This window comes from Scyliorhinus canicula, chromosome 1 (assembly GCF_902713615.1).
Source record: "Scyliorhinus canicula chromosome 1, sScyCan1.1, whole genome shotgun sequence".
Classification (NCBI taxonomy): domain Eukaryota; kingdom Metazoa; phylum Chordata; class Chondrichthyes; order Carcharhiniformes; family Scyliorhinidae; genus Scyliorhinus; species Scyliorhinus canicula.
Window position 1 is genome coordinate 187264181 of NC_052146.1, and position 20637 is coordinate 187284817.

At 46.9% G+C, this 20637-nt stretch overlaps 1 protein-coding gene across 1 annotated transcript in view; it reads left to right on the forward strand.

Moving 5' to 3' along the window:
* Positions 1-20637, forward strand: part of acss1 (acyl-CoA synthetase short chain family member 1) — a 104682-nt gene that overhangs the window by 38338 nt on the left and 45707 nt on the right. Inside the window, exons 7-8 of the mRNA XM_038804870.1 lie at positions 16612-16749; positions 17814-17906. Of these exons, the coding sequence (XP_038660798.1) occupies positions 16612-16749; positions 17814-17906 (231 nt within the window). The remainder of the gene's footprint in view (positions 1-16611; positions 16750-17813; positions 17907-20637) is intronic.

Below are 20637 nucleotides of genomic sequence, written 5' to 3' on the forward strand. Positions count from 1 at the left end.
ATCTAAGACGTATTTAGATGTACACTTACAATGCCAAGGCATACAAGGCTATCGGTCAAGTGCTGGAAAATGGGACTAGAATAGTTCGGAGTGTTTTTGTGACCAGCGCAGGCACAATGGTCAAAGGGCCTTTTCTGTGCTGTACACCCCTATGACTCCAAGCATTGTAATAGTAGCTACTGAGCCTGGAGGGTGCACTTGATGAAGAGCTGTCTCTAATTCTGGACTGTACAGGCTTGGGAATAAGGCTGAGGGAACTCTGTTAGTGGGCTTTTCACCCAATGGGCTGTTTCCATTCAGATCCCTATTATCCCAGAAACAATGAGCAGTTGATGGTAGGACAAGGCATGATTGAGATGGGATTCTCTGAGCATAATGCCAGATCCATCCAATCCAGCTTGATATAACCCAAAGTCAGATTTTGGGGAGGAACAGTAAGCTAGTGCAGAGTCTGAGATGCTGGCTATCGGTACAGGGTCATCTTGTGCGTCAGAGCAAAGAGTTCACTCAAGGATGTTGACCATTTCCTGACACTGAGACAGAATGTAGAAACAGTGCTAGATTAAGCAGAAGATGCACTCCAACTGATGGGATAAAAAAAAAGCACTGGGCTAGAAAGAGAATTTACACAGATGAAGCAAATAAATAGGTCATAATCTATTTCAGCTGAGTCTTAAGATATCTTTGAGATGGACCATGTTAAAGTCAATAGTCATGTATAGCAGTTGAGGTACAGTTGATTGTAATGGAGAGATGGTGTCCTTTAGGCCTTTGTTATCTCGGAGCTGAAACATAGGTGGTTTATAGTCTGAACAACCATAATTTAAAAAAATAAATTTAAAGTACCCAATTCTTTTCTTTTCCAATTAAGGGGCAATTTAATGTGGCCAATCCACTTACCCTGCACATCTTTGAGTTGTGGGGGTGAGACCCACGCAGACACGGGGAGAATATGAAAACCCCACATGGACAGTAACCCGGGGCCGAGATCGAATCAGGGACCTCGGCGATGTGAGGCAGCAGTGCTAACCACTGCGCCCCCGTGCTGCCTCAAACAATCATAATTGACAGACCAGTCTCCCTGGTTGCAGATCACCCTCAGACAAATTTTTTCTTTCTGATGAGTATTGAGAATAAATATCAGACATGATCTTCCTGAATAGGACCAGAGTCTTGTAGCGCGAGATTAGCTGGGTGTTTCCTGGGGCTCGGAGAACTGAAAAACAGCCGGCTATCTAACGCCCATCTAGGTAGAGTGGGGGCCTCAGCGGGGGACCCCCGACGAGGCCTTGCGTAGCCTCATTTGTTGCACTGAGGAGCCCCACTCGCCGGGACGGCATTTGTAAATGACTTCCCGATCACTTGAACTCCCAATGTGACCACCAAACCCCCTCCAAGCCCCAACTCATTATACCTCCCCGCACTCCCTCACACTCACACAAGGCACCCTGGCCCACTCACCATCGCACAAAAAATGCCAGCTTGGCACCTTGCCCATACCAGCATAGCACCCTGGTAGTGCCCTTGCCAGCTGGCCTTGCCACCCAGGCAACTTGGCAGTGCCAGGGTGCCCAGGTGGCACCAGCAGTGCCAGTGTACCACCCTGTCCAGAGGGCATGCACCTGAGGGCCTCCAATCCGGTGGTGACCCCCATTTGTGGGGACCAGTGCTTAATGGCGCTTGCCTGAGATCTCCAAGGTAAGGGGGTTAGATTCCACACCTTGGGTAGATCTTAGGAATGCATATTAATGTGAGACTAGCTGTCTCACTCTAATATGCAGATTTGCCAGTAATGGCAGGCCGGGTAGATCCAGGAAGTGGGATCTCCCAGCATCTACTGGTTGCGTTGCACCACACTGTGTTTCGGGCACAACGCGACCAGCAGATCCCAGCCCTCATTTGCAGTCTATAATTATTCTTTTCTGGATGGCAAAACTATGCATCGGCTGCTCACAATTTCATAGACGCAGTTAGGCCTAAATTCCTGGTTTACCTATGACTCAGTTCCATATCAATGTGGTCAACACCTTGGGCGCGATTTAATGCCCGGATTGTGCTTAAGCGAGAATTCGTCGAGACTGTTAAATTGCGGGGGAGGCCAAAATCGAGAGCTGCGCCAGGCGCCGATCTGTTTGCCATCTAACTGGCTTACGGGTCTGCCAGGCCAACCCCTGGATCAGGTGGTCCTGTTCCAGGGGCAACCCAGCCCCTGCCCACCTGCCCCACTGACCACCCATAACTCCCACTGACTGCAGAGTCCTCTGGCCAGACAGCTGAAGGCTATTGCTAATCGGAAATGGGCATTTGTTAAGTGCGCACTTCACACATGCCAAGTCGATCCCTGTGGGTGGGCGGGCCATGTAGCATGTGGGGGTTATTGCCTGGCATCCCAATCAGACCATGATGCCTGGGCACTGTGCCTGAACACTGCCGCAGGCAGCACCATGGACGTAGCGGCCAACGACCGAACAACCAGGGGCTGGGCCACAGCACCGGGGACATTTCCGTGACCAGAGGTGGGTGTGTACACCATGGAGTGGACAAGCGCCCAGTTATGTGCGGGTGTCTGGGGTACAGGGTCTGGGGTCCGATGAACAGTGGCCCCCAATGCGACCGGCGGTGTGTGGACAGGGCGTACCGGTTGGGGGGGAACATCCAGGACCTCATGTCCGGGTAGATGTGCCGCGGGATTGGTCCTTAGCCTGCATTGCGTAAGGAAGTGCCAGAGGCGTCATGTTTGTCGAGGACAACGATTTTTATTATCTAACCCCCCCCCCCCGCCCCCGCCCCGCTTGACCATGGCCATCACTGACTGAACCACGCCTTGGACACCTCCATTCATAATAATAATAATCTTTACTGTCACAAGTAGGCTTACATTAACACTGCAATGAAGTTACTGTGAAAATCCCCTAGTCGCCACATTCCGGCGCCTGTCCGGGGAGGCTGATACGGGAATCGAACTGTGCTGCTGGCCTGCTTGGTCTGCTTTAAAAGCCAGCGATTTAGCCTGGTGAGCATACTGCATTAAAAAATTATTCCCCTCCCCTGCCGCTTATCTTAAACATATCCATTTGTTACCAGCTCACGCACCAGTAGAAAGAGTTTCAGAGAATGTTACAGTACATAAGATGGTCATTCATTCCACCATGCCTGCTTCTTTGAAAGAACTACCCAATAGTCCCACTTTGGAATAACCCCACAGCCCTGCAGTTTTGTTTTCCTTTCAAGGATTTATCCAATTTCCCTTTAATAGTTCATAATTATGAATGTTTGCATGAAATCTTCACTTAACCTTCTCTGGTATAAGGAGAATAATCCTGGCTGGCCTCTTCTCTACACAAAATCAAAATCAATCTGAGAAATATTTTGCTTATTTTTTAAGCTGTAAGTAAAGCAGAGAGAAGCAGATGGTGCAGCATTTTGTGGAGCAGTCAGTGACACAATGAGACTATTTATACCAACCATATATCTCGTATCTCAATTTTCATTTTGTGGTTGGCTACTGAGGCTGTGTTATGCTGCTTCGGATAACACAGGCTGCTACTTGATGCAGTCTTAACTAAAGGATGCTCCAGACTCTAAAATGTGTTCAACGTGTTTATTGAACTATTAACACAGTTCTTAAATGAGTTCGACTCTCTGCTAATCTAACTGCAGTAACTCAGTCTAACTGTACCAGCTTGCTCTAAGCCACGTGCTGAGGTATGATGCTACGGATCAACCCTGTCTAACTGTGACTAAGAATGACTAGGGTAAGAGTAGGGCCAGTCAAGGACAGTGGTGGGAAGTTGTGTGTGGAGGCTGAGGAGATAAGCGAGATACTAAATGAATACTTTTCGTCAGTATTCACTCAAGAAAAAGATAATATTGTGGAGGAGAATGCTGACACCCAGGCTATTAGAATAGATGGCATTGAGGTGCGTAGGGAAGAAGTGTTGGCAATTCTGGACAAGGTGAAAATAGATAAGTCCCCGGGGCCGGATGGGATTTATCCTAGGATTCTCTGGGAAGCCAGGGAAGAGATTGCTGAGCCTTTGGCTTTGATTTTTAGGTCATCATTGGCTACAGGAATAGTGCCAGAGGACTGGAGGATAGCAAATGTGGTCCCTTTGTTCAAGAAGGGGAGTAGAGATAACCCCGGTAACTATAGGCCGGTGAGCCTAACGTCTGTGGTGGGTAAAGTCTTGGAGAGGATTATAAAAGATACGATTTATAATCATCTAGATAGGAATAATATGATTAGGGATAGTCAGCATGGTTTTGTGAAGGGTAGGTCATGCCTCACAAACCTTATCGAGTTCTTTGAGAAGGTGACTGAACAGGTAGACGAGGGTAGAGCAGTTGATGTGGTGTATATGGATTTCAGTAAAGCGTTTGATAAGGTTCCCCACGGTCGGCTATTGCAGAAAATACGGAGGCTGGGGATTGAGGGTGATTTAGAGATGTGGATCAGAAATTGGCTGGTTGAAAGAAGACAGAGAGTGGTAGTTGATGGGAAATGTTCAGAATGGAGTTCAGTTACGAGTGGCGTACCACAAGGATCTGTTCTGGGGCCGTTGCTGTTTGTCATTTTTATAAATGACCTAGAGGAGGGCGCAGAAGGATGGGTGAGTAAATTTGCAGACGACACTAAAGTCGGTGGAGTTGTAGACAGTGCGGAAGGATGTTGCAGGTTACAGAGGGACATAGATAAGCTGCAGAGCTGGGCTGAGAGGTGGCAAATGGAGTTTAATGTGGAGAAGTGTGAGGTGATTCACTTTGGAAAGAATAACAGGAATGCGGAATATTTGGCTAATGGTAAAATTCTTGGTAGTGTGGATGAGCAGAGGGATCTCGGTGTCCATGTACATAGATCCCTGAAAGTTGCCACCCAGGTTGATAGGGTTGTGAAGAAGGCCTATGGTGCGTTGGCCTTTATTGGTAGAGGGATTGAGTTCCGGAGCCATGAGGTCATGATGCAGCTGTACCAAACTCTGGTACGGCCGCATTTGGAGTATTGCGTACAGTTCTGGTCGCCTCATTATAGGAAGGACGTGGAAGCTTTGGAACGGGTGCAGAGGAGATTTACCAGGATGTTGCCTGGTATGGAGGGAAAATCTTATGAGGAAAGGCTGATGGACTTGAGGTTGTTTTCGTTAGAGAGAAGAAGGTTAAGAGGTGACTTAATAGAGGCATACAAAATGATCAGAGGGTTAGATAGGGTGGACAGCGAGAGCCTTCTCCCGCGGATGGAGGTGGCTAGCACGAGGGGACATAGCCTTAAATTGAGGGGTAATAGATATAGGACAGAGGTCAGAGGTGGGTTTTTTACGCAAAGAGTGGTGAGGCCGTGGAATGCCCTACCTGCAACAGTAGTGAACTCGCCAACATTGAGGGCATTTAAAAATTTATTGGATAAGCATATGGATGATAAGGGCATAGTGTAGGTTAGATGGCCTTTAGTTTTTTTTTCCATGTCGGTGCAACATCGAGGGCCGAAGGGCCTGTACTGCGCTGTATCGTTCTATGTTCTATGTTCTAACTCTCCAGATGTCTGTCTGTGGAAAGAGGCAGGGTGTGAGTGCCTTATTCCTTTTATAGTGTTTATGTCATGCCCCCTTGTGGTGATGCCACCTCTGATGTCCTGACTGCCCATTGGTTGTGTCCTATTCTGAGTGTTCATTGGTTGCATGTTTGCATATCATGACAGAGGCGATGGTAGGAAACAGCCACCATCAGCTGGAAACAAGTACGAGATGAATGAGACAAAAGGGATGAAGGGAAGGAAATTTCTGTTAAGCAGAAGCTCTACTGTAAAAACTGGTGCAGTGATGGTGTGCGAAACTTTGGTGACTCAAAGAAAGACAAGAATCGCATAACAGAATGAAAGCCAGCCAAAAAAAAATGAAGAGTGTGGGAGAGAGCAAATATAGTATAATAGATTAAACAGGATGAAGGGTTAGTGAAGGAACTATCAGCTATTATAGATCAAATGGAGCAGAGAATGTAGAATGTTGATTTAATTGAGGTAATGATGGTCCTTGATTTAAAGACGTCAGCTTGCCAGGATTTGGGAGGCAAGGCTGTCCGCAATGTTTCCCACTAGGGATTTAATTGAGGCAGAGACAAGATGGCTGGAGGACAGCCCTGCCACCAAACGTGCCTGTTATAACCTTTACTGCGTCAGGACTGCCAGATTTCCTGTGACCTCCACTGAATACGAGCTTTCCTGGTAACGAGGGGGGGGGGGGGGGGGGGGTAGGGCTTCCCCTTAACAGTGGGTTAGATCATCCGTATAAAACCCCGACCTGTGGGTGAAGGCCGGGGAGGGAGACCTTTCAGGGAGAGAAGATCTTGTATCTCGTAAATAAACCCAACTTTTGTTTTCTGCCTGTTTGGTCAATGTGTTTTTGTTGTCAATCGACACCGGAGTAATGTTGCCAATTAATAATGATGCTCTTTAGAGTCGCCAGGTATCAAATGATACCACTACAAGGCTTTACCCGGTATCGATCAAAGGACCACACAACCAGTTAGTCAGTTCAAGTTCAAAGATGGTTTATTTACACACAAGGATTACTTCGACATGCAACACAAGACATTACAAGTTAAACTACACCTAACAACTACAATAACCCATACTTAACTTCAGGGAAACCGGCTCAATGCAGATGGACAAGACCTTTGTCCAGATCTTGCGTGGCTGGGATTTCGTGCTCTTTGGGGCGGTCCTTAACTTGGACCCAATAATTCGACAGGCTTCGATCACTGCCTTCGATTTTGACCAATAAAGGGGCGGGTGCCTTGATGGCTGGGCGTGTCCTTAGCGGTCATTGACCTTGGCTGTTTGGGCTCCCTGAGTAAAGGGAGTGGCGCCGATTAGTCTGTATCAGTTACCTGAGTACAGTTCTTTTGTTCTGGAGAAATAGGCCATTAGAATGCAAACGAGCGGGGTTTTCGATTGCGTCTAGCTATCTGGATTGCAAATACACACACAAGCTCTGAGTGTGTCTGAGTCCTGGGTTGGCCATAATTCCCATGGTCCTTTGCAGGTGGCCATCTGAGATGGCTACATTTTACTTTAGCGGATTGTACACCGGCAACGAGGATGAGATTCGAACCCACCCGCGCAAAGTTCCTCATCATGGTAGAGGCCCATTCAATGTGGATGAAAGTCCATAAAATGCAAAGTATGACAGCTCGAGCTGCCACCAACATGCTGCGGTAATCTTTTAGCATCACACGGGATACTGGAGGTGCTGGTCTCGGGCAATGGACAATGTTCACCAGTGCGGAATTTGGGGTGCTCATGACCGCAAACGGCATACGGTACCCGGCGTTGAATGGGTTAGCGGAACGCGCAGTCCAAATATTCAAAACCGGAATGAAGAAGCAGACCGTGGGGTCCTGGGACACTCATCTGGTGCAATTCCATTTTTGCCACCGGACAACGCCACATACCACGATGGGGTCATTCCAGCTGACTTGCTGATGGGCCATTGCCTTCGTACGCATTTGAGTTTGGTTCTCCTGTACATTGGCAGAAAAATCCGCCGGGGCCAGGATAGAGCCGACACTGACGCATGCCTTTGCCACCTTTGCTGTAGGAGACCTGATGAACGTCTGCAATCTTGGTGAAGACACCACATGGATTCCGGGCGTCATTGTAGCCCAGACAGGACCTGTCACTTATTGAGTGAGGGCACTGGGGCACAAATCGAAATGACACGTGGATCATCTACGTGGGTGCATCCCTGAGACGTCAGATCGAATTCCAGACAGCAACTGCCCCCAGCCCGAGTTACCACCTCTGCCCCAGCTGCCACTGTTGGCCTCGGCCACATCTGCTGTGGAGAAACCGATTTTGGACATCGTGGACGCCGAGGTGCTTTACAAGGTCCCGCTGAGCTCCGAGTCTGAGATGCATATGGGTGTATTGCCACCACCGGAGCACGTTGTGTTGACGCCCACAGCCGCCTCTGTTGTGACGACCCAACCAAGGCCCTTAACATGGAAATGCCACTCCTCAGTTCGGTACATGCTTCCGGATGCCATGTGGTTTGTCCCCGCTGGCATTCCCCGGGTGAAGATGACTAGGGGTTTCTTGGATCCATCCATGGACACGGACGTATCGCCAGACTTCGGGAGGGAGGGAGGATGGGTATTATAACTCTCGTGGATGTCTCTGCATCAGGACTATCAGATTCCTAATGACTTCCGCTGAATACGACCTTTCTCAGTAATGAGGTGGCGAGACTTCCCCTTAAGGCGATTAGATCACTTGTATAAAACCCCGACCTGAGACCCTTCATGGAGTGAAGATCTTGTTTATCGTAAATAAATCAAATATTTGTTTCTCCCTGCTTGGTTAATGCATGCTACTTTAGCGGATTCTACAGTGCCACAGGGCAGGGAATTAAATTCAGCTATTTGGACCAGAGTTTCACCATGGAGATGGGAAACAGGAGCTGGGTCTGTTTTTGATTCAGAAACCTGCCTTCATTGGGAAACTGACTGAAGTTCAGATTTTTGTGTGGGTGACATCTTGATTGAAATGGATTGAGACAGTTTCCAGTCCAATTAAAGCTGGTGAGGTCTGGAATGGAGGCGGCTTTCAGGCATCCAAGGCAACCATAACTGAAGCCTCTGGTTGCCCCGAGGGGGAATTTGTGCCTTCAGCTGCATCACAGCGAGGCAAGCAAGCTGTCACAGGAGAGCTGCAGGCCTGACCCCATGAGGGAGCGGCAGGAGATGCTGTTCCTGGTGGGTGACAAGAGGATGATAATTACGATCCCGGACCTGACCCCAACATTTTCTAGGATACCGGACAGTAACTCCAAAACCTTTTTTTTCCATTTATAAAACTGTGAGGAAAGGATACTTGGTGATAATTAAATTCAATCCAAAATCTGGAATTAAAAGGCTAAGGATGACCATGAAACCATTGTTGATTGTTGTAAAATCCCACCTGGTTCACTAATCCTTTAGGAAAGGAAATCTGTCATCCTTACCTGGTTTGGCCCATATGTGATTCCAGAGCCACAGCAATGTGGTTGACTTTTAAATACCCTTTGAAATGGACTAGCAAACCACACAGTTCAAGAGCAATTAGCGATGAACAATTAATGCAGGCCCAGCTAGCGATGCCCACATCCCCATAACGAAAAAGAAAAATACAATTTGGTGAGAGAAAGAGACCTGGCAGAGGAAATTGGGGGTTGGCCTTCCAATGATAAATCAATCCTCTAATGAAGGGATCTAAGTTCTCTTTGGCTCACAAAGCCTACACAGGTGATTATATGGGCCCCCTCAATGAGCTATCATTGAGGGAGCTCATACTCCAATTGGCCAACCAATAAAGCCAATTGGAGTTCATTACACCCCCCCCCCCCCCAAGGTCCGAGGAATTCCTGCCAGCAGGCATTCCTCTGAGCTTCTTCCTGCTCCTCATGTCTGGGTCTGTCACCTCCTGTGTCGTCCGCCGGGTCGTTCTCCGAAGTGGGCGGGGTGTACCTTATAGGTGCCCGTCTTTTCCTTGACGACCTCCTTGGAAGTTGTTCTTCCTCCTCCTCGGGGAGAGGTGTCGCGGCGGCCTCGTCAGGTGTGTCCATCTCCGACTCTGATGACTGGACGACGGGGTCTGGAGAAATTGCTCGGGGCTGGGGTGTGGGTATCCTTTCCGTCTGGGCTATCCCAGCTTGAGGCGGTCCTGCTTCGCCTGCCTCCAGGTGTGGTTCCGCTGCCCTTATTTGGTCTAGGTGTTTCTTCAGCACCTTACCTCCTATTGAAACCTCAGGATATGGGCCCTGTTTGGGACTCTACCGTGCCTTTGACCCACGTTGGTCCATTCCCATAATTCTTGACCCAAACCGGTGCCCCCACCTGGAAATGTCTCTGCTGCCGACTATTATCATGCCCCCTGCGTTGGGCCTCCTGATGTTTCTCCACTTTCCCTGTTAAATTTGGGAAAAGGAGACTCAGCCTCGTTCGCAGCCGCCTTCCCATTAAGAGTTCAGCTGGCGGTATGCCCATTGTGGAATGCGGTGTGGTCCTGTAATCAAACAGCCAGTGGGAGAGCTTTGTGTCCATTGACGCTGCCGGCTGCTTCTTGAGTCCTGCTTTAAGTTTCTGGACCGCTCTCTCTGCCAGGCCGTTGGTCGCTGGATGGTAGGGAGCTGTTTTGATGTGACGGACTCCGTTTTCCTTCAGGAATTTTCCAAATTCCCCACTTGTGAATGCCGTTCCGTTGTCCGACACCAATACCTCCGGAAGTCCATGTGTTGCAAACGAGGCCCTGAGCTTTTCAATTGTCGATGCTGTGCTTGCCGTGTTTACCCGGTGGACGTCCAACCATTTGGAGTGGGCGTCCACTATCACCAAAAACATTGAGTCCATGAAAGGGCCGGCGTGGTCAATATGCAGGCGAGTCCACGGTCTGCCTGGTCATTCCCACGGGTGCAATGGCGCCGCTGGTGGCACTCTTTGCCCCTGTTGGCACTCGTGGCACCGACGTACCAAGGCTGCTATGTCTGTGTCCAAACCTGGCCACCAAACATAGCTTTGAGCTAGCATCTTCATTTTAGACACCCCTGGGTGTCCGTGATGTAACTCAGTTAAGATTGCCTGATGGCCCTGAGCTGGGACGATTACCCGGGCTCCCCATAATAGGATACCGTCTTCTACGGCTATTTGGTCCCTTCTGCTCCAGTATGGGTGCATCTGGGGCTCCACTGGTCTTTCCAGTTCCCCTGTTAGCAGTAAATGCTTCATCTTGGCTAAAACTGGGTCTTTTTGCGTCCACAACCGAATATGTTGTGCGTCTACTGGTAGGGTGTCCAAAAAATTTAGAGTCATTACTGTCTCCTCTACTTTTGGTATTTGCGGCAGAGTGTCCGGGAGGGGAAGTCTGCTCAAAGCATCTGCATTTGCTACTCGCGTTCCCGGTCTGTGCTCCAGAACGTATCTATACGCCGCCAGCAGCAACGCCCAGCGTTGGATTCTAGCTGATGCAATCGGGGGTATTGACTTGTCTTCTTTTAATAACCCTAATAACGGCTTATGGTCCGTCACTATGGTGAATTTCCGCCCGTACAGATACTGGTGAAATTTTGTTACTGCGAATATCACCGCCATTCCTTCCTTCTCGATTTGGGCGTACTTCCTCTCAGCCATCGCCAAGGTCCTCGAAGCATAGGCTATTGGCCGTTCTTCCCCATTCCTTCCTCTATGGGCTAAGACGGCTCCTACCCCGTATGAGGATGCATCACAAGTGACCACCAACTCCTTCCTTGGGTCATAATGCTCTAGGACATATTCGGATGACAGCTGTTCCTTAATGTCCCTAAATGCTCAGTTTTGGTGGGTGGACCATTTCCATTCTTGCCCCTTTTTTAGTAGCTGGTGGAGGGGTTCTAGGATGGACGTCTTATTTTCAATAAATTTTCCATAATAGGTTACCAACCCTAGAAATGATCGTAACTCCTGGACCGTGGTGGGAGCTGGGGCTTCTTTTATTGCCCTTACTCTGTCTTCTAATGGATGTAAGCCTGACTCATCTACTTTATATCCCAGATACGTCACTTGTGGGGCCAGAAAAACACTTTTCCCTTTTTAGCCGTACGCCTGCCTTTGCGAAACGCCTGGGCACTTCCTCCAGGTTCCTTAAGTGTTCCCTGTTTGTCCTACCCGTGATTAAGACATCGTCCAAATAAATCGCCACCTGCGGTAGTCCCTGCAGAATATTTTCCATCTTCCTTGGAATATAGCGCAGGTTGATGACACTCCAAAAGGTAGCCTAGTATAACGAAAAAGGCCCTTCAGGGTGTTGATCGTAGAGAACTTCTGGGAGCCCTTGTCCAGTTTTAACTGCAGGTAGGCGTGGCTCATGTCTAGTTTTGTGAACAAAAGCCCACCTGCCAATTTGGCATATAGGTAGTCTATTTTCGGGATTGGGTATTTGTCCAGCAGTGCGTATTTGTTTACTGTCTGTTTGAAATCTCCACAGAGACGTATCGAGCCATCTGGCTTCAAAATTGGTATCACCGGCCCTGCCCATTCCGAGAATTGTACTGGTCTGATAATGCCGTCGCGCCGTAACCTTTCTACTTCATCATCTACTTTCTTTCTTAATGCAAAAGGTACTGGCCTGGCCGTACAAAATTTCGGAAGGGCTTCTGGGTCTACGTGCAAAGTTGCTTTGGCGCCTATGATTTCCCCCAAACCTTCCTGGAAGACCTCCGAGTATTTTTGGAGTACTCCATTCAACTGCCTGCTTCCACTCTGGAAAATTTTCATCCAATCTAATTCTAGGTCTTTCAGCCAGTTCCGTCCAATTAAGCTTGTTCCGGAGCCCTCTACTATCGTCAACGGTAATCTGAGCAATTGTTTCTCATATTCCACAGGTACATGAGTCGTGCCTAGAACTTCCAGGGGTTCCCCCGTGTAGGTTTTAAGTTTCGTCAATGTTTTTGTTAGGGTTAGTGGCTGGAGTCCATCTTTGATTTTTCTAAATGCTGCCACTCCCATTACTGATACGCTCACACCCGTGTCTATTTCCATTATTGTCGGCCGTCCGTTCACCCGTGGGGTAATCCTAATGGGTTCTGCTTTCTTCGTTGTAATATTATATAATTGTTCCCCTTCGGAGGAGGATGGGGCGTCTAGGTTGTGTACTTCCCTGCGTCCCCACCTGCTATTCCTCTTTTTCCACCTCCTTCTAGGGTTTCTGTCGTTATTACCCCACTCTGTCTGGTGCCAGAAACGGTCCTTCTCTGTTGGGGGAGCCTCAGCCGGTACTTCCCTCTGTCTCCAATTAGTCCTGGCAGACTTGGGGGCAGTTCTGGGGTTTTCCTTTTCCCCTCTATTCCTCAGGTTTTTCCTGAGAGCGGCTATCTGTTAGCAGGACCCGTTGTGGTAGTCCCTCTCACAGGTATCTACCTCCTTTGGTGTGCTCTGTAGTTCCTGCGCCCCACTTGCTGCCTTTTCTAGGGACAGTGTGAGCTGTAACGCCTGCCTGCAGTCTAGCTCCGTTTCCGCCAACAGGCGTTTCTGTATTGTGAGGTCATTTATACCACACACTAACCAGTCCCGAAGCATTTCATTTAGCGTCGGGCCGAACTCACATTTTTCCGCCAGCCTTCTCAGGCGGGTCAAGAAATTTGTGACTGACTCCCTGTCTTCCCGCTTCGCTGTGTAGAATCTGTACCTACGCAAAATGAGGGGTGGTTTTGGGTCGTAGTGCTCTTTCACCAATTCCGTTACTTCTTGGAAAGTTTTTGTGTCCGGCGCATCGGGATAAGTCAGACTACGTATAATGGCGAAAGCGGAGGGTCCGCACACCGACAGCAGGATAAGCCGTCTCCTTTCGTCCGTCAGTATATCATTTGCCCGGAAGAAGTAACACATTCTCTCCACATACTGGGACCAGTCCTCAGTAGCCGGGTTGAATGCCTCTAACCTCCCAAAAAACGGCATTTTTAAAATGGCAAGGCTTACCCTCCGAGTACGGCAGCTGGTCTCCGCAAAATTCGTAGTTTACCTCGTCGCCATTGTAGTAAACCACGGGAGGCAGGAGTTCCGTCACCACACCAATATTTATTTACAATAACGATATTACAGTAGCAGCTACAAACAGTGCTGCTAGCAGTCCAGTCAACTTAAGACTGGCTCACAAAGCCTACATAGGTGATTATATGGGCCCCCTCAATGAGCTATCATTGAGGGAGCTCATACTCCAATTGGCCAACCAATAAAGCCAATTGGAATTCATTACAGTGTTCATGTTCCAGGGGACTGTAGATGTCAGCAACTAGTCAAGGTCACCAAGGTGAGTGCATAGCAGGGAGAACTCCGTGGGCAGCATGGTAGCATTGTGGATAGCACAATCGCTTCACAGCTCCAGGGTCCCAGGTTCGATTCCGGCTTGGGTCACTGTCTGTGCGGAGTCTGCACATCCTCCCCGTGTGTGCATGGGTTTCCTCCGGGTGCTCCGGTTTCCTCCCACAGTCCAAAGATGTGCAGATTAGGTGGATTGGCATGATAAATTGCCCTTAGTGTCCAAAATTGCCCTTAGTGTGGGGTTACTGTGTTATGGGGAAAGGGTGGAGGTGTTAACCTTGGGTAGCGTGCTCTTTCCAGGAGCCGGTGCAGACTCGATGGGCCGAATGGCCTCCTCTTGCACTGTAAATTCTGTGTAAATGTTTTCAACTCGTTGAAACTGACAAGCTGGGAAAGCGCTGAAGATCTCCAGCCATGATCCAGTGAGAGGCTGTTACTCAATGCACTTCTCTCAGAAAGTGTGATAAGTGCTTGCGGTGATTGCCAACTGCCCGGACAGCACTTCACCTGCTTGGCACTTTGGGAAACAGATGCCCTGGTTGGGAAATCCAGAATTGTTCAACTGTTCTCAACTAGCTTCTAAATTATCTTAATTACTTGACGGATCTGAGGGAGTTTTCCAACTCTCTTTCAATCCTATCCCATAGAAACCTGGAAGAGAATGGGATGATGTCAGGATTCTGACCTGATGTAAACTTCAGGGGAATTAGCTCCCTGCACACATGCAAACTCATCTCTCCACTTGCCTGGGAAAATCCACCCCACCCCACCACTGTGAAATCTCAACACTGCAATGAGGAAATTTAAATTCATTAAATTAAATAAATGTAGAATAAAAGACTAGTACCAGTGATGATGGCCATGAAACTACTGGATTGTCATACAAACCCATCTGGTTCACTAATGTCCTTTAGGGAAGGAAAGTTGCTGGCCATACAGTCTGGTCTGCATGTGACTTTAGATCCACAGCAATTTGGTTGACCCTGAACTGTTTTGCGAAATGGCTTTGCATGCATTCAGTTGTATTCAAAATGTTGGTTCATCCCCACTTTATCAAGGATATTTAGGGATGGGCAATAAATGCTGACTTCCCCAGTAATGCCCACAGACTGTGAATAATAGGAAAATCCTCTATCCATATTCATATATTACCTCGATGTCCATGAGCCATTATCTTGTGTAACAACCTTTCATATGGCACCTTAGTGAAAATTATTTTTGAAAATCCAAGTATACTACATCCACTAGTTCCCCATTATGTATCCTGCTTGTTGCGCCCTAAGAAAACTATTAGATTTGTTAAATATAATTACCCTTTCATAAAACCACATTGACTCTGCCAAATTATATTCTAAGTGCCGTTACCTCTTCCTTAATAACAGATTCCAGTGATAACCCATTAACTGATGTGAGGTCAACTGGCCTGTATTTCCGGTTTGTTTCCTTTCTCTTCTGATCCATTGGAACTGTTCCAGAATCTAAGGAATTTTGGAAGGTCACAACCAATATATTCACTATCTCAGCAGCCACCTCTTTTAGAACCCTATGATGGATGCAATCAGGTCCAGTGGATTTGTTGGCTTTTAGTCCCATTAATTCCTCCAGTACTTATTCTTTACTAATATTTGTAACTAACTCTCATTGGGCTCTTGGTTCCCGACTACTTCTGGTGTGTTTTTTGTGTGCCCCACTGTGAAGACATACCAAATATTTGTTTAACATCTCTGCCACTTCCTTATTTTCCATTATAATTTCTCCTGTATCAGCCTCGGAGGGACCCTACTCTCACTATTCCCTTTTAACATACTAGCAGAAGCTCTTCCAATCATTTAAAAAATATTCTTGCTGGTTTATTCTCATTTTATTATCTCCCTCTTCATCAATAATTTGGTTATCCTTTACTTGTTTCTAAAACTCTCCCAATCCTCAAGCTTGCTACTCTTCTTAGCAATATTTATTTAATCCCAAAGCAATTGCTCTACTCCAAGCTCCAAATGGCAAGCGATCACGAGGAGGGCAGAGGAAATGCTACAAGGACACTTTGAAAGCCTCCCTAAATAAACGCAACATCCCCATCGACACATGGGAACCACTTGCCTTAGAACGCACAAACTGGAGATCATCTGCGAGGACGCTAATCACATCGAGTGTCGTAGGGTGGAGCGCGCGGAGGCCAAGCGTAAACAACGAAGAAGCGTGCAGAATCCAGAGTGTCCCACCCACCCACCTTATTCAACACCACCTGCCAAACCTGTGACAGAGTCTGTGGATGCAGGATTGGACTATTCAATCACTGTAGAACCCACCTCCCGGAGTGGAAGCAAGGCATCCTCAACCCTGAGGGACTGCCCAAGAAGAAAACTTTATTTAACAACAGATGGATTACTTTTTTCATTTAGTTTTTTAATGTCTTAATGGAATGTATATTCATTGAAAATTATGAAATATTTCTATAAATGTTTGCCGTTGCTTATCTGCCTTCATACTTTTTAATTATCCAATCTACCGTAGCCAACTCATCCCCCTAACCTAATTGGTTTTATTTAGTTAAATACTCCAATCTCATACTTAAGTATGTTACTCTTGATCTCAATGTGAAAGACTGACATAAGTAGGTTTGAAACAATACAACTAAACTCAAATTAATTACTGAAGTAGAACGTCTAATTTGTCCAGTATTTTGACACCAAACAATTTCATGTAATCACTTTCATTAGTTTAAATGCACTTTGTTCCCAATTCAGGGAGGGAAATGTGTGCAATTATTAATCCTCGCTGTGTTTTGTTTATCAGGTAGATACTGGGAAACTGTGCAGCGATTACGTATCAATCAGTTTTATGGGGCTCCAACAGCCATTCGCCTGCTGATGAAATATGGAGACGACTGGGTGTCCAAGTATGATCGATCATCCTTGAAAACGTTAGGCACAGGTAAAGATTAACAGTTGGAGAGATGCTAACATTGTCACTTCCAATTCAACATAGGAGACCAAGATAGGGTGGAGAATGATAGACCAGCCATTTCTATCTACATAGACGCTGCCTAATCTGCTGAATATTTCCAGCATTTTGGCCTTCCACACCAAGCTCTATTTAGTTTGTGGCAAACTGCTAGAGTAGAATTCCCATGCAAGTTCCCCGATAGTGCCTTTGACAGGCTCCAAGTGTAACTCTGCTAATAAGACTAGAAAGCAAATCTTGACTTCCTCAAATCCATGTTTACTTTGTGTGGTAATCACTTCTCCATCAACTAACCCAGTGCCACCTGTCTTCCCTTTATGTATATGGTGCAGTCTATTTAAACATTAAATGAAATATATTAAACAATTAATACCAATTCTAACTCAAATGCTGGGGAACTTGATTCTTTCCTAATATCTTAATTTCTTGGGCTGAAATTGGCCTCACTGAAGGCTATTGGAACTCTTCTAAGTTTATCAAGTATTTGTAAAAATATTTTAAGATGTCCTGTTTCTTACAGGAATGGTCTCTCATTAAGTGCTTACCTGTACAATTTCCTTCTCCTTTACATGGGTTCACAAAAACTGGCCGCTATCGCTCTAGAAAACTGAACTTTTGATTCTGAGTTTCAAGTTTAAATCTCGTCCCAACTGACATTTGTACTCTGCCCTTTAACAGAGGCCACTCTTGACCAACTATTCAGGGCAGGGAGGGAAAGGTTCCAGGTGTAAATTGATCATTGTCAAGTCACTGCAACCTGGTAGGTTAAACAAATTAGTGAAGGGCCATCCTTCTTTTCCTCCTAATTCAGTATAATCGGACAGCTACGCAGGGAAGAGGGAGAACAAAGGGTGAATATTTTAAGAGTGGAATAGGGAAAATAAGCAGGACTAATTAAATAAACCACTGCACAGTCTGCATTCAGTTTGTGGATTCTAAAATTAGCCTTCACTGGGATTAACCTAACTGCAATTTTGTGAATCCACTCCTTTGTTCTACACAGCATGGTTTAGCTGCTCATATTTCTCTTGCAGTAGGAGAACCAATTAACCACGAGGCCTGGCAGTGGTTCTGGGGAGTTGTGGGAGAAGGCCGTTGTGCTCTTGTGGATACTTGGTGGCAGACAGGTAAGCACTGCCAGGATATTGTGAATATTCAGACACTCAATGTAGCATGCTAAGAATATTGTCACTAAGAGCATTCAGGACTGAAATTAGATCTAAGCATACCACCAACTCTGGCTTTGCGCAATTCTTTCACTCATCACTGATTGCTGCCAATCAGTTGTTCAAGCTCTAATCTCCAGAATTCCCTGTAAATTACTATGCCTTCCACCTCTCCTTTCATAGACTCAAAATCTGTCTTTGACCAAGCTTTTGGTCACCTATTCTAAAATCTCCTTCATAGCTTAGTGTCAATGTTTGTCTGATTATGTCCTGTGAAGCACCATCATCCTATTTTTATCATAGTAAAGGTGCCATATAAATACACGTTATTGTTGGAAGAGGATTTCAGTTCTGACATGTTATAGTGGTTACCAAACACTCAGGGCGGGATTCTCCGGCTGTGCCCGCCCGGCGATCGGAAATTCCAGCCCGAGGTCAATGGACCTTTACGTGGTCCGCGTCCCACGTGGCGATATTACGACGAGCGGGGCGGAAGAATCCAGCCCTCAAACCAAGAAAGGAGTTGATTTTGACTTGGAGGGACAGTAATGTTCTCAAGACAACACTGCCAATGCAGAAAAGGGTCCGGTGTCCCAGGTATCTAAAGCACCCATCTGAGTCAGGCTAAAGGACCATTCGAATGTGGATATCAGGGTTATTTGATAGTCCTTGCACTGCACATTCAACCTAGATTACATATAGAACATAGAACATAGAACAGTACAGCACAGAACAGGCCCTTCGGCCCTCGATGTTGTGCCGAGCAATGATCACCCTACTTACACCCACGTAACCCGTATACCCGTAACCCAACAATCCCCCCATTAACCTTACACTATGGGCAATTTAGCATGGCCAATCCACCTAACCCGCACATCTTTGGACTGTGGGAGGAAACCGGAGCACCCGGAGGAAACCCACGCACACACGGGGAGGACGTGCAGACTCCACACAGACAGTGACCCAGCCGGGAATCGAACCTGGGACCCTGGAGCTGTGAAGCATTGATGCTAACCACCATGCTACCGTGAGGCCCCATATGTTAGCATGGTGTCTGGTTCAGTGCTGCTGAACTGAAGTATAAAGCATGTTTTCTGATTCAGAAATTACAACTGAGAGGGTTAAGGTGACAGAATACTTTACAATTATCCTTGTAATCTAGGGTGGGAGATTCTGTAGATTTCCTGCAAAATATGGTATTCACAAAGCCCAGTAAACACATATCACTGTGATGCTTTTGATAGTAAAAAAATGAGTAACCTTATCTAACTTTAGTTCTTTCATTCCCAGGACTTTGGAACTGCGGAACTTCTATCTCCCTTAGTTCTCTCTTTCTTCTACTGGCCTTTTAAAAGACAAGCTTGGTGGTATCTTTCACTGTTCCTTGATTTACTTCTCGGTTGTCTATTCTTTTCAACTCTGATGTTGTCGTGTGCTATGGGCTTTGGTCCCTCTTCTAGGTAGTTAATTAATTATTTAATGCTAAAAATGTATGTCGATTTTCTTTTTGTTCTTTACTGCTGTCCTTTGCCAGAAATATGTTCCGCAGTTGTCAGCCCCTCTCTGGAGCTTGACGGGTAAGTGTTTGCCAAAGATTATGAAAACCAGACATGATAGTTGAGCCTGATTCTACAAGGGAGAATCAGGTGGAATATAAGGTGTAGACAGCGGACAAGCCAAGAAAGAAATGTGAGGGGCAAAGAAAGAAAATGAGAATACGTTGGCAGATAACGTTGGCAGGGACCTCTATAGACAGGATGGTCTACATCTGAACCTAAGGGGCACCAATATCCTGGGGGGGAGATTTGTTAGTACTCTTTGGGGGGGTTTAAACTAATTCAGCAGGGGCATGGGAACCTGGATTGTAGTTTTGGGGTACGGGAGATTGAGAGTAGAGAGGTCAGGAGCACAGATTTGACTTCGCAGGAGGGCGCCAGTGTTCAGTTTGGTCGTTTGAAGTGTGTCTATTTCAATGCCAGGAGTATACGAAATAAGGTAGGAGAACTGGCAGCATGGGTTGGTACCTGGGACTTCGATGTTGTGGCCATTTCAGCCATGATGTGGAGATGCCGGCGTTGGACTGGGGTGAGCACAGTAAGAAGTCTTACAACACCAGGTTAAAGTCCAACAGGTTTGTTTCAAACACGAGCTTTCGGAGCACGGCTCCTTCTTCAGGTGAAATCTGATTTCACCTGAAGAAGGAGCCGTGCTCCGAAAGCTCGTGTTTGAAACAAACCTGTTGGACTTTAACCTGGTGTTGTAAGACTTCTTACTGTGCCATTTCAGAGACATGGATAGAGCAGGGACAGGAATGGTTGTTGCAGGTTCCGGGGTTTAGGTGTTTTAGTAAGGTCAGAGAAGGGGGCAAAAGAGGAGGAGGTGTGGCGCTGCTAGTCAAGGACAGTATTACGGTGGTAGAAAGGATGCAAGATGGGGACTCTTCTTCCGAGGTAGTATGGGCTGAGGTTAGAAACAGGAAAGGAGAGGTCACACTGCTGGGAGTTTTCTATAGGCCACCTAATAGTTCTAGAGATGTAGAGGAAAGGATGGCGAAGATGATTCTGGAAAAGAGCGAAAGTAACAGGGTAGTTGTTCTGGGAGACTTTAACTTTCCTAATATTGACTGGAAAAGATATAGTTCGAGTACATTGGATGGGTCGTTCTTTGTACAATGTGTGCAGGAGGGTTTTCT